Source organism: Neoarius graeffei, chromosome 3 (genome assembly GCF_027579695.1).
Source record: "Neoarius graeffei isolate fNeoGra1 chromosome 3, fNeoGra1.pri, whole genome shotgun sequence".
Taxonomy (NCBI): Eukaryota; Metazoa; Chordata; class Actinopteri; order Siluriformes; family Ariidae; genus Neoarius; species Neoarius graeffei.
In genome coordinates, this window is record NC_083571.1 from 87,348,421 (window position 1) to 87,361,114 (window position 12,694).

The 12,694-nt window shown below is 45.1% G+C and overlaps 1 protein-coding gene across 1 annotated transcript in view; it reads right to left on the reverse strand.

The window, feature by feature from the left end:
* Positions 1-2,241: 2,241 nt before the first annotated feature.
* Positions 2,242-12,694, reverse strand: part of LOC132882620 (uncharacterized) — a gene marked incomplete at its 5' end in the record, with an annotated part of 87,326 nt that continues 76,873 nt past the window's right edge. Inside the window, one exon of the mRNA XM_060915708.1 lies at positions 2,242-2,286. Within this exon, the coding sequence (XP_060771691.1) occupies positions 2,242-2,286 (45 nt within the window). The remainder of the gene's footprint in view (positions 2,287-12,694) is intronic.

Below are 12,694 nucleotides of genomic sequence, written 5' to 3' on the forward strand. Positions count from 1 at the left end.
CTGTACTGCATAGTAGCTAAAAGTTGCTTCACCATACTTTGTTTTAACAACTGGTTTTAATAGTAAATTTTTCTGTTTTGATCTGGTAGAGCTGATTGGGTTAGGCCACTGCAACATATCAGAGAGGTAATTGGGCCCTGTACCATTTAGAGATTTGTATACCAGCAGCAATACTTTAAAGTCAATTCTGTAGCTTACTGGAAGCCAGTGAAGGGACCTTAGAATTGGAGTAATGTGCTCTGTTCTTTTTGTTCGTGTGAGAACTCCAAACTTGGATGGTGTTATTAGTCCAGTTAAGGTGGGGATTGTGCTGCATTAACCATGGTAATCCTAGGACGATGGGTACATGGGGGTTGTTCATGACGTGAAACTGGATGATTTGAGTGGTTACTGGAAATCCTTAGGGTGATCAGGGCAGTAAGGTGGGTGATGCTGGTCAAGCGAGTGCCATTGAGTGTCAAGACAGTGAGAGGGACATCAAGAGCAAGCAGTGGGATTCCCAGATGCTTGGCAGTGGCGGAGCAGATCAGGTTCCTGTCCGCCCCTGAGTCGACAAGGGCCTGGAGGTGGTGATGCTGGTTGTCATGGATAATGATGACAGGAAGTAACGGATGATTAGTGGGGGACTGGTTCCGAGCATTGCCCACCAGGGCCCCTTGATTTACTGGTGGGCTCGTCCTTTTAGCAGGCAGGCTCAGTAGATGTGTCCTAGTTGACCGCAGTAGAAGCAGGCCCCTGTGCTCCACCAGCGATGTCGTTCCTCCACTGACACCCAAACCCGGTCTACCTGCATGGGTTCAATGGACACGGTGGGAGGTGGAGAGGTGAGTCTGGAGCGGTTCTTCCCTCTCCTCCGTTGCTGTATACAAGTGTCGATGCGGTTGGTGAGGTCCATGAGGCTAGAGAGGTCTGAAGGCAGTTCCTGTGATACCAATTCGTCCTTGATGGCGTCGGACAAGCCGTGCAGGAACGCGTCGATCTGGGCGTTCTCGTTCCAACTGCATGAAGCCGCCAATGTCCAGAACTCTATGACGTAATCCAAGGTAGACTGGGACCCCTGCCGCAGCTCCATGAGCTCTCTGGCCACCTCCCGGCCAGACAGAGAATGGTCAAAAGTTTGCCTCATCTCAGAGAAATCCTTGAAACTGGAACAAAAGGGTGCATTGGCATCCCAGACCACTGTTCCCCACTCTCTGGCCTTGCCAGTGAGGAGCATTATTGTATATGCTACCCGGGAACATTCTGTGGGGAAGGCCAGAGGTTGCAGCTCTAGGGTCAACAAACATTGAGACAAAATCGATCTGCAAGTACCTGGTTTTCCATTGTAGGGCTGGAGTGCTGGAAGTCTCGATTCATGGAGAAAGGCGGTGGCAGGAGCTGAAGTAGGAGATGGCTAAGCAGGGGTAGGCACGGCTTGACAGTGCTGCATCTGCATGGTGAGAAGGTTGAGTGCGTTGGACAGGATGGTGAGGTTCTGGGTAATTTGTTGTAGGTGGGTCCTGAGGAGAGTCCCCTGCTGCTGGATGGCTGTTCTCAGATGGGCGAGTTCCGCTGGATCCACATTGGCCAGAATGTACTGTTAGGGTGGGTGGAGGTATGGTGAAGTTAGGATCCACAAGTAGAACACAGACAGTAATCCAATAAATATGATTTAATTCAGGGAAAAAAAGGGTGTGGCAAAAAGGTAAACAAACAGGACAAAAAACAAATGGCAAAAATAGTCCAGACAAAATAAGACAAACAACTTGACAAAAACATGAGACCGGCAAAGACAAAACCGCTGGTGCAAAAAAACATGTACAAGAAAAGACCCTTAGTGCAAGAAATCATGAATCTGAAATAACCCTTAGTGCAAAAAAACACCATGAACCAGAAGAATGCTAGTGCAAAAACCATGAACAAGAAAGTCACGAGAGAATAACCATGAACAGTAAGAGAGGCATAGAAACAACTAAAGAAGCAAATGAGACGTTCTAACAAAGTCTGAGTCTGAAAACAGCTTATTTATACACAGTAGTGAAAACCAGGAAGTGAATACAGGTGAGAGGGAATTCCTGTCCCGGATCAGTGCTGGCGTGAGAGATCCGTAATCTCCGGAGTGGATGTCCAGGGCGGAGCATGACAAAACCGGTGACCTTTTGGTCCCAAAGCTGCTTCTCTAACCATTAGGCCATGGTTTCCCCATATATTTTTCATTATAGTTGCACATCCCAAAACCAAGCTCCAAAATATGGAGAAGAACTACTTTTGTAGCTTCTGATGCAGATACTGCACCATAATCCCAAACTAATGAACACAACAGCATACACATAAACAGATAGTCAAATGTGCTTGTTTCCAGGGAGATACCATTCTGTCTGTTTTTAATTAGTCAGTAGATGTTTGATTCACTTGACTCTAGATAGCTATTAAGATGTTTGGAAAATAACTCTGGGTTGACTTCTGAGGAAAAGTCTTTGGTTGACTGTCTGCAATGTCAGTCAAATGGACTTTTCCATAAGTGGTTCTTGGTATGTTTACACCCTGTTCAAACTTGGTATTTGCATCTGTCTGAGTGATTGGATCACAAGGGGACAGAACTATGTACAGGTGTGAACTGTCACGTCTGCACCTGCTCTCACTCAAGAGTCCACTTCCTAGAGTTTGCAAAGGCCTCCAAACATGGCCACCGCAGACTACAATAACAAACCTGCAGCGCACCGCCCTCCATCTCCAGAATACTGATTATTGCTAACACCTGTTCCCAATCACACCTCATCACCTCTGTGTGTATATAAGGACTCTCACTTTCACAGTCACTTTGCAAAGTAAATGCTTAGTGTTCCCTTGCCTGATTTTACCAAGCCTTATTACTTATATTGATATTCTAGTTATTGATATAGTTCTTTATTTTGGTTTATGCACTCTGTCTTCACCTGTGATATCCTGTTTGTGTCTTGCCTGACCATTGCCTGTTTGTTGACTCTGCCTGTGTTCTACAATTTGGATTTCTGCCAGCTGTGCCTTGAATAAACTCTGTCGCCTGCATTCCTGACATGAACTGGGTCAAATGCATCTTGTGAGATTGCTAGTTTGAATCCTGATGATGTCACAGCCATCAGTTAGCAGGGAGCAATCTCCAGAGCACTGATTATTGGCCGTGCTCTCTCTCTGGGTGAGAAGGATGTCATACTCTTTCTCTCTCGTGTCAATCACAGTGATACTCATCAGTTATTGTGGAAGAGGGCAGAAAGCTTTCCTCTGTTTGTGTTACTCTTCCCTTTGATGCTGCATGTTCAAAAAAATGAGGTTAGTTGGCTTCATGTGTTTTGGAGTAAGCATGTGGTAGCCTTCATTTTTCCAGGTTGGTAGCTGTCATATGATGGGGGAAAGACAAGCTACTTGTAAAGGTGTTTTGGCACGCATGTGGACATATTACAATTGGAGTAGGAATAGCCTGCAATGACCTGGCTACTTGTCCAAGGTGTACCCTGCCTCTCGCCCATAGTCAGCTGGGATAGGCTCCAGTTTGCCTTATACAGGATAAGCAGCTACAGGTAATGGATGGATGGAGTAGGAATGGCAATGTGTCCTGACACATACCCAATACAAAAGTGTGCTTCTTCATCTTACCATTCAAAATAAGCTCAGTTTGTTACTGTAAAGGATATTTGAGTTGGTAAACTGGTCCACTCATTCTTACAGCTATCTTTTATTTATGTAAATATCTGTAATAATATAAAACAAAATCCTCTTGGACAGACAATTGTGAGACAGTCTTGCCTTCAGAAGTACATCATAATTTCTGATTACTCAGTCCTAGGTATTTGAAAGATAGCAGCATGTAAAATTTTCATCATTTTTAAAGATTAAGGACTCTGAGTTCCAGGAAATTGAATATCAAAGAAAAGTACTGTGTGGGATAGCAATTGATGTGTGTGCTTGCAATCAGAACTCCAGGTTTCCCATGGCACCACATGCAGGGGGGCGCAGAGCTCCGGATATCGCTCTCCACATCTGGATATCACTCTCCGACTTCAGAAAGAGATCACTGAGGTCATACAGTTCTGCTGTTACTTTATGGAAATTGCTTATTTATCTGCAAAGTGTGAACATCCCAGTGCTATGTAGAAGTCCATCTGGTCACAGCTTCAGCCAGGATGAAGGCAGCGATAAAACCTTTGAGTTACAATGACGTTAGCATTTATATCAACACTAGATAAACATGACATCACATTCTGTGAAAGACAGGGAAACAGGAAAGGCATTTAGAGAGGGGTCTTGGAAGGTATTTAATTAAGGCACTTTATAATTTCACAGCTCTTCTAGTGAATTAGATGGATTTTTATTTTATGTAAATTAAATCAGAACAACAGCTAATTCCACACTTAACTTCATGTTTCCTACAGGTAGACCTCCAAATTTGAAACTGTGACACCTCCATAAAGTCCTTAAGACAAGATAACAAGAATATTACTTGTGAAACAAGATCATCCACAGCATATAAATAAAGTAGCCACGGAAGGTGTCCACCCTTGAAACCATCCTAATTTGTATCCGCACAGGTTCCTGTTTGGATGGCGAGTTTAAAAAAAGTATCAGTAACAGTGGAGTGGCATGACCAGTGAGAGGAAACCATAACGTTGAGTAAAGTCAAACAAAAAGCCATTTTTAGAATGTCTCTCCTTAGCGTGCACACAATTGTGGGAAATAACAGAACATCACACAAGGGGATAGAGAGAGCCAGCTCATGTCACCGACACACCTTCTCCTTCTCTGTACAAGATCTTTCCATATGTCCACGACCATATAATTGTTATTTCCTAGCACTAATCTAAGATTAGCTGCTGTGTTTCCTACATGGAAAAATAAACACAGAACAAACTACTGCCCAGGGTGTGTCACATGGCCATACATATTATGTACAGGGTATCAGGTGCGTTAGGAGGATGACATTGTTATTACATGTCTAAGCACTGAAATAATTGAATGAAAATGTGTTTATGGCTCAAATGTGTTGTTCTTTGCGTCTATTTATAGCTCTTTGCAGGTAATTGGTAAATTGTAGTAGATTATTTGGGCCTACATTTCTTCACAGTAAAGTAACTTAAGGCACCTGGATGTACGACTCAGACTAACAGTTACAGTGGTGCTTGAAAGTTTGTGAACCCTTTAGAATTTTCTATATTTCTGCATAAATATGACCTAAAACATCATCAGATTTTCACACAAGTCCTGAAAGTAAATAAAGAGAACCCAGTTAAACAAATGAAACAAAAATGTTGTACTTGGCCATTTATTCATTGAGGAAAATGATCCAATATTACATATCTGTGAGTGGCAAAAGTATGTGAACCTTTGCTTTCAGTATCTGGTGTGACCCCCTTGTGCAGCAATAACTGCAACTAAACATTTCCGGTAACTGTTGATCAGTCCTGCACACCGGCTTGGAGGAATTTTAGCCCATTCCTCTGTACACAACAGCTTCAACTCTGGGATGTTGGTGGGTTTCCTCACGTGAACTGCTCGCTTCAGGTCCTTCCACAACATTTTGATTGGATTAAGGTCAGGACTTTGACTTGGCCATTCCAGAACATTAACTTTATTCTTCTTTAACCATTCTTTGGTAGAATGACTTGTGTGCTTAGGGTCGTTGTCTTGCTGCATGACCCACCTTCTCTTGAGATTCAGTTCATGGACAGATGTCCTGACATTTTCCTTTAGAATTTGCTGGTATAATTCAGAATTCATTGTTCCATCAATGATGGCAAGCCATCCTGGCCCAGATGCATCAAAACAGGCCCAAACTATGATACTACCACCACCATGTATCACAGATGGGATAAGGTTCTTATGCTGGAATGGAGTGTTTTCCTTTCTCCAAACATAATGCTTCTCATTTAAACCAAAAAGTTCTATTTTGGTCTCATCCGTCCACAAAACATTTTTCCAGTAGCCTTCTGGTTTGTCCACATGATCTTTAGAAAACTGCAGACAAACAGCAATGTTCTTTCTGAAGAGCAGTGGCTTTCTCTTTGCAACCCTGCCATGCACACCATTGTTGTTCAGTGTTCTCCTGATGGTGGACTCATGAACATTAACATTAGCCAATGTGAGAGAGGCCTTCAGTTGCTTAGAAGTTACTCTGGGGTCCTTTGTGACCTCGCCGACTATTACACGCCTTGCTCTTGGAGTGATCTTTGTTGGTCGACCACTCCTGGGGAGGGTAACAATGGTCTTGAATTTCCTCCATTTGTACGCAATCTGTTTGACTGTGGATTGGTGGAGTTCAAACTCTTTAGAGATGGTTTTGTAACCTTTTCCATCCTGAGGAGCATCAACAACGTTTTTTCTGAGCTCCTCAGAAATCTCCTTTGTTCATGCCATGATACACTTCCACAAACGTGTTGTGAAGATCAGACTTTGATAGATCCCTGTTCTTTAAATAAAACAGGGTGCCCACTCACACCTGATTGTCGTCCCACTGAATGAAAACACCTGACTCGAATTTCACCTTCAAATTAACTGCTAATCCTAGAGGTTCACATACTTTTGCCACTCACAGATATGTAATATTGGATAATTTTCCTCAATAAATAAATGACCAAGTATAATATTTTTGTCTCATTTGTTTAACTGGGTTCTCTTTATCTACTTTTAGGACTTGTGTGAAAATCTGATGATGTTTTTGGTCATATTTATGCAGAAATATAGAAAATTCTAAAGGGTTCACAAACTTTCAAGCACCACTGTATGTCATAGTTGGCTGACAAGCTCATTTTCATGCTAACTAATGAGGACAGTTCACAAACTGTTTCTATATACAGCAACATTAGGTAGGAATTTTACCTTAAAATAGCAGCTTCAAAATAATTTTGATGGCACACTGACTTGTAATAAGGAGAATTGCTTCTCTTCCATTTCGAGTCTGCACCTGGTTCATCAGTTTGAGCACTAAGTAACTGGCGACTCGTCCATGAGACCTGCATAAGAAGTGCATAACAATTTATGCACCATGAGAACTGTGCAACACTTTATGGCACCCCGGTCAGCTTACAAAGTCGTCCAGTAACACTGCCCATAAAAATAAGCTAAATTGGTATTCTTAGTATGGACATCATGGCAGTTGAGGTGACGAGACTAAAGAAGACACTGTCAGAGGAAGCCAGGAAGGAAAAAGAGAGAGTCACTGATCAAGAGACCAAACAAGAGTAAATCTTGGACTGGCTTTTATTCATTGGCAAGAGCTAGGACAGATAAAAGGCTGCAAGGCAGATGCTGAGCTGGCCTTCTTTTTGTTGAACTAGCAACCCTTCTTCTCTTCTTCCTCTTCTTCTTTTGGCTGCTCCCATTATGGGTCACCACAGCAGATGTTGAACGAGTAATTGCTATGTGTTATGTTGTTGTGCTTGCTTGATGATTGATCATGTTAGCAAAGATGTCGACTCGCTAGCTTTTGATCATCAGCCAAGTCGGCCCATTTTGACAGAGGTTTAGCCGAGACATCTCAAGGTGATGTTAGTAAAGTTACTAGATAACACTCGGACATTGATACTGACCTTAAGCGCCCTTGCTTCATTTGCTGTCTAGTTTTGTTGGTGAGCTTGTCGTCTAAGTTTGCATCACTTTGTGTCAGAGGCATCCAAGTTTAATTTAGTTGACTAGCTGTTCTTTGTCTGTTCGCATCCCCCAGCATTAGATACAGTATATCAATGTTAGTATGGTCCTAGTTATGATAGTTTAGCATGCTACTATTCAGAGTTGTGTGCAATAACTTTGGCAAACTTTGTCTTAAAATGTTGCAAAAAATTCTGAACATGCATGTTTACTTCAAGACATAAGCAGTGATTTGTTTCACAGCTAACGGGAAAACAATGACAATCCGACAGCAGAGTGTACATCCCTGCCAATGTTATTTGTGAAAGTTTGCGATGCAGGCTGTAACTTTATTGGTATTATCAATGTGTCACAGAGATTTGTAGTTTTTCCAGATGACAAAAATCATCTAACCTCAGTACCATCTCAGGCTAGCATGCAAATAAATAAATTTATCTCACGCCAAAATGTTTGGTCAGTTTTTGTCATGCCAAATAAGCCTTGAAAACTTGCAAATTTGCAAATCTATCTGAGCTAGCTTGTAATAGATTACACTGCCCAGTGTATATTATGTGCAATGTGTGCTTATATCATGTCAATTACACACGCACACTCCACGTTCAGAGATTTAGCAAACAATGTATATGACCTGAAAATGAAAACAGGTTATTTCAGCAAAAACTAAAACTTTATGTTATTCTTATTATGTTACTGTTCATCCCTGATGTCACAATAAATGAAACTATGCAGTCAAATTTGTGTAATATCCTGTAATATTACTCTACCTTGTCAGGTGACATGATTCTTTGGCTTCTGCCATTTCTATATCCTTCAGCTTGTAAACAAATGCACATGTACAGCTGTCCATGAGAGGAGCTCAAAGCATGATTTATATTTTTGACAGTGGCATAAAAGTGACTTACACTCTGCAAATGTAGAGCGAGCCCAGGAGCAAAAAATTCCAATTCTCGCACAATAGGGCTTTAATTCTACATTAATAGAGGTCAGTATTTTCGCCAATTTTAAATTCAGTATCCTTTAAATGAAAATGTTTTTCATTATTTTCATATAAATTTGATCTGTTGAAGAATGCCATTATGTAATACTCTATTAATAGAAAAAATTCTATGTTTGTGGATTAATAGAAGTTATCTGAACCCAAATAAATATAGAAATCTGTAAAATGCTTTACCTAATTTAGTCATTGCCAATTCCAAGCCTGCTGTTAAGTCTCCCTTTATCACACAATGGACACACAGATAGCCACCGTCACCTATTCTGTTGGGCCAACATTGTCATGTTTGTTATTAAACATGCTCCTTTGTCAATGCCGGGACATTAGTGGGTCAACTTTGGCAAGATTGCTCTGAAATAGCATTTATTCATTTGCTTCTTTGCCAAAGTTGACACAATGTTGCCACAATATTCTATAGGGAGGGTCAACATCACCAACCAAAATAGACACTGGGCCAACATCAGTTTAAACTTGGATTGTGAGGACTAACATTTGTTAACAATTTATAACTAAAGCTATGTGGCAGTGGGGGCGTGGTCAAGCGTCGGTCTGTGAATGGAGGGTGGAGTCAGGAAAGGTAAGTGGCAGAATCACTGCACCTGATGGGAATTAACCTGTGTTTGTGTGTCTTCCCCAGTGACCGCGCCCTATAAGAGGAGAGGGAGAGCAGAGGAAGGGAGCTCTCCCCAACCTAGACACTTGTGTGCATGTGTGTGGGTGAGCTAAATATAAGACGCTGAAAAGCGCAATAAAAGCGTTTGTGAGAACTGAGTTCTGGCCTGCCATGCTTCTGTGCTCCACCCACCTTAAACTATTCCTACAGTGGTGCCGAAACCTGGGACGGAGTACAGAAGAGAATAGCCTCATGGAATCCTCCCCCTTCAAGGACCTGGTCCATGCCCTCGCCACGGCCCAACAGAGCCAGCACCAGGCGCTGGTCGCCCTCTGGAAGGAGCAGGAACAACGGTTCGAAGCCCTGGTGCTGGCGCAGCAGGAAGACCACCAGGCGTTCCGGCACCTGCTCACGTCAGTGGGGTCCACCATCACCACCGCCCCGGACCCTCCCCACCTCACCCTAACAAAGATGGGTCCGCATGATAACCCTGAAGTCTTCCTTGCTCTTTTTGAGCAGGCAGCAGAGGCATGGGGTTGGCCAGTGGAACAGCATGCGGCGCGCCTCCTCTCCCTGCTAATGGGCAAGGCACAGCTGGCCACGCTACAGCTCCCCACTGACAGCCGGCTGATCTATGCCACCTCCACAGGGCCGTCCTCCAACATGTGGGGTGCACCCTGGAGCAGCAACGACAGCGCTTCCACGCACTGCACCTGGAGGAGGTCGGCCGGCCATTCACGTTTGGCCAGCAACTCCAGGACACCTGCTGGCGGTGGCTGAGGGCTGACAATCGTGATGCCAAGGGAATCATTGACCTGGTGGTGCTGGAACAATTCATTGCCTGACTTCCGGAAGGAACAGTGAAGTGGGTCCAGTGCCATCGCCCGGCGTCGCTGGATCAGGCCATCGAGCTGGCGGAGGACCATATGGCGGCAGTGTGTCTCCTCTTCTCCCCTATCTTCTCTCTCTCTCTCCCCTTCTGTTCCTCGTCCTTGCCCCATTCCCCCACCACAGAGGTGGGGGCCAGCTCCACCCCAGCTGGCCCGCCACACCTACGGTGCCCTACCATGTCCTACTTTCGTGTCTGTGTCTTCCCCCCCTCAGGTGAGTGAGCTCCAGAATACCGGTGCAGAGGGAGAGCCTGAGCCGGTATGCTGGTGTTGCGGGGAGCCGGGGCACCTCCAGCATCAATGCTCGGCGATGGAGGTGGGCACGGTGGTCCAGATCCCCAGTGTGCCAGGGACCACCCTCAATTGGGCTGGAGCATATCGCATACCCGTGAGGATCCAAGGGGATACGTATCAGGCTTTGGTGGACTCTGGCTGTAATCAGACCTCAATCCACCAAAGCCTGGTGCAAGACAAGGCATTGGGGATAGCACAATTGATGAAGGTGTTGTGTGTGCACAGGGATGTTCACGACTACCCTTTAGTGTCGGTCCACATTCTATTTAGAGGGGAGAAATTTAGAGTAAAGGCAGCGAGTAATCCTCGCCTTACCCACTCGATAATTTTGGGGACTGATTGGCTGGGATTTAGGGAATTAATGGCACATTTAGTGAAGAGTGGGGCCTGCCATAATTTAGCGGGGGGAGGTCCCGGTGTGGCATTGGCAGGAGCAGCTGTCACAGAGCCGTCTACGTCATCACCACGTCAGAGTGAGGAGCAGCAGGCTCCTCCTCCCTCTCTCAGGGAATCCCTCGTGGATTTCCCGTTGGAGCAGTTGTGAGACGGGACTCTGCGGCATGCATTTGACCAAGTGAGAGTAATCGATGGTCAAATGCTCCAGCCAAACGCCACCCCGTCCTTCCCCTATTTCTCCATTATTAAGGATAGGTCATACCGAGTGATGCAGGACACTCAGGCTAAGGAACCGATAACACAGCTTTTCATCCCAAAGAGCCACCGGGAATTTATATTCCAGGTGGCTCACCTTAATCCCATGGTCGGACACTTGGGGCAGGATAAGACACTAGCCCGAATAATGGCCCGGTTCTATTGGCCAGGGATTTGCGGCGATGTCTGTAGGTGGTGTACAGCGTGCCGCGAATACCAGTTAGTAAATCCTGCGCCCATTCCAAAAGAGCCTTTGCGCCCTCTGCCATTAATTGAGACCCCATTCGAAAGAATTGGGATGGATCTCATCGGGCCATTAGATCAGTCAACATGAGGATATTGCTTTATTTTAGTTCTGGTGGACTATGCAACGTGATATCCGGAAGCAGTGCCTCTTCACAATTTCTCAGCACGTGGTATTGCAGAAGCACTCTTCTGCGTCATCTCCTGAGTTGGAATCCCCAAAGAGATTCTGACTGATCAAGGCACTACGTCTATGTCACTCACACTGCGTGAAGTGTATGGGTTACTGGGAATTAAGCCTATCTGCACCAGCATTTATCACCCACAAATGGATGGTTTAGTCGAACAGTTCAATCGCACCCTCAAGAATATAATTCAGAAATTTGTAAGCGAGGACGCACGCAACTGGGATAAATGGCTCGAGCCCCTGTTATTCGCAGTGCGCGAGGTCCCGCAAGCCTCTACAGGGTTCTCCCCATTCGAATTATTATACAGGCATAAGCCGCGTGGCATTCTAGATGTGCTGCGTGAAAATTGGGAGGAAGGACCTTCAACAAGTAAAAATGAAATTCAATACGTTATCAACCTGCACGCCAAACTCCACACACTCACGCACCTAACCCAGGAGAATTTGCGGCAGGCCCAAGAACGTCAAGTCCATCTGTACGACAGGGGCACGCGCCTTAGGGAATTCACACCAGGAGATAAAGTACTCATGTTGTTGCCCATGTCAAGCTCCAAATTGATCGCCAGGTGGCAAGGACCCTTTGAGGTCACACAGTGAGTCGGGGATGTCGACCATGAGGTGAGGCGAACGGACAGGGGTGGGGCATTACAGATTTACCACCTCAATCTGTTAAAACTTTGGAACGAGGAGGTCCCCGTGGCGTTGGTGTAGGTGGTTCCAGAGAAGGCGGAGCTGGGGCTGGAGGTTCAAAAAGGAAAACTGACATCGCCCACCACTCCGGTCCCCTGTGGAGACCACCTCTCCCCAACCCAACTTACAGAGGTCACCCAGTTGCAGACAGAATTTTCTGATGTGTTCTCGCCCCTGCCTGGCCACACCCACCTCATAGAACACCACATTGAGACACCCCCAGGGGTAGTAGTACGCAGCCGCCCTTACAGACTGCCCAAACACAAAAAAAGGTGGTTTGGGAAGAACTCGAGGCCATGCTCGAAATGGGCATCGTTGAGGAGTTCCACAGTGACTGGAGCAGCCCGGTGGTCTTGGTTCCCAAGGCCGACGGGTCGGTCCGGTTCTGTGTGGACTATAGAAAAGTCAACGCGGCATCTAAATTTGATGCGTACCCAATGCCTCGTATTGACAAGTTGCTCGATCGACTAGGCACGGCTCGTTTTTATTCAACACTGGATTTGACAAAGGGATATTGGCAGATCCCCTTGACTCCG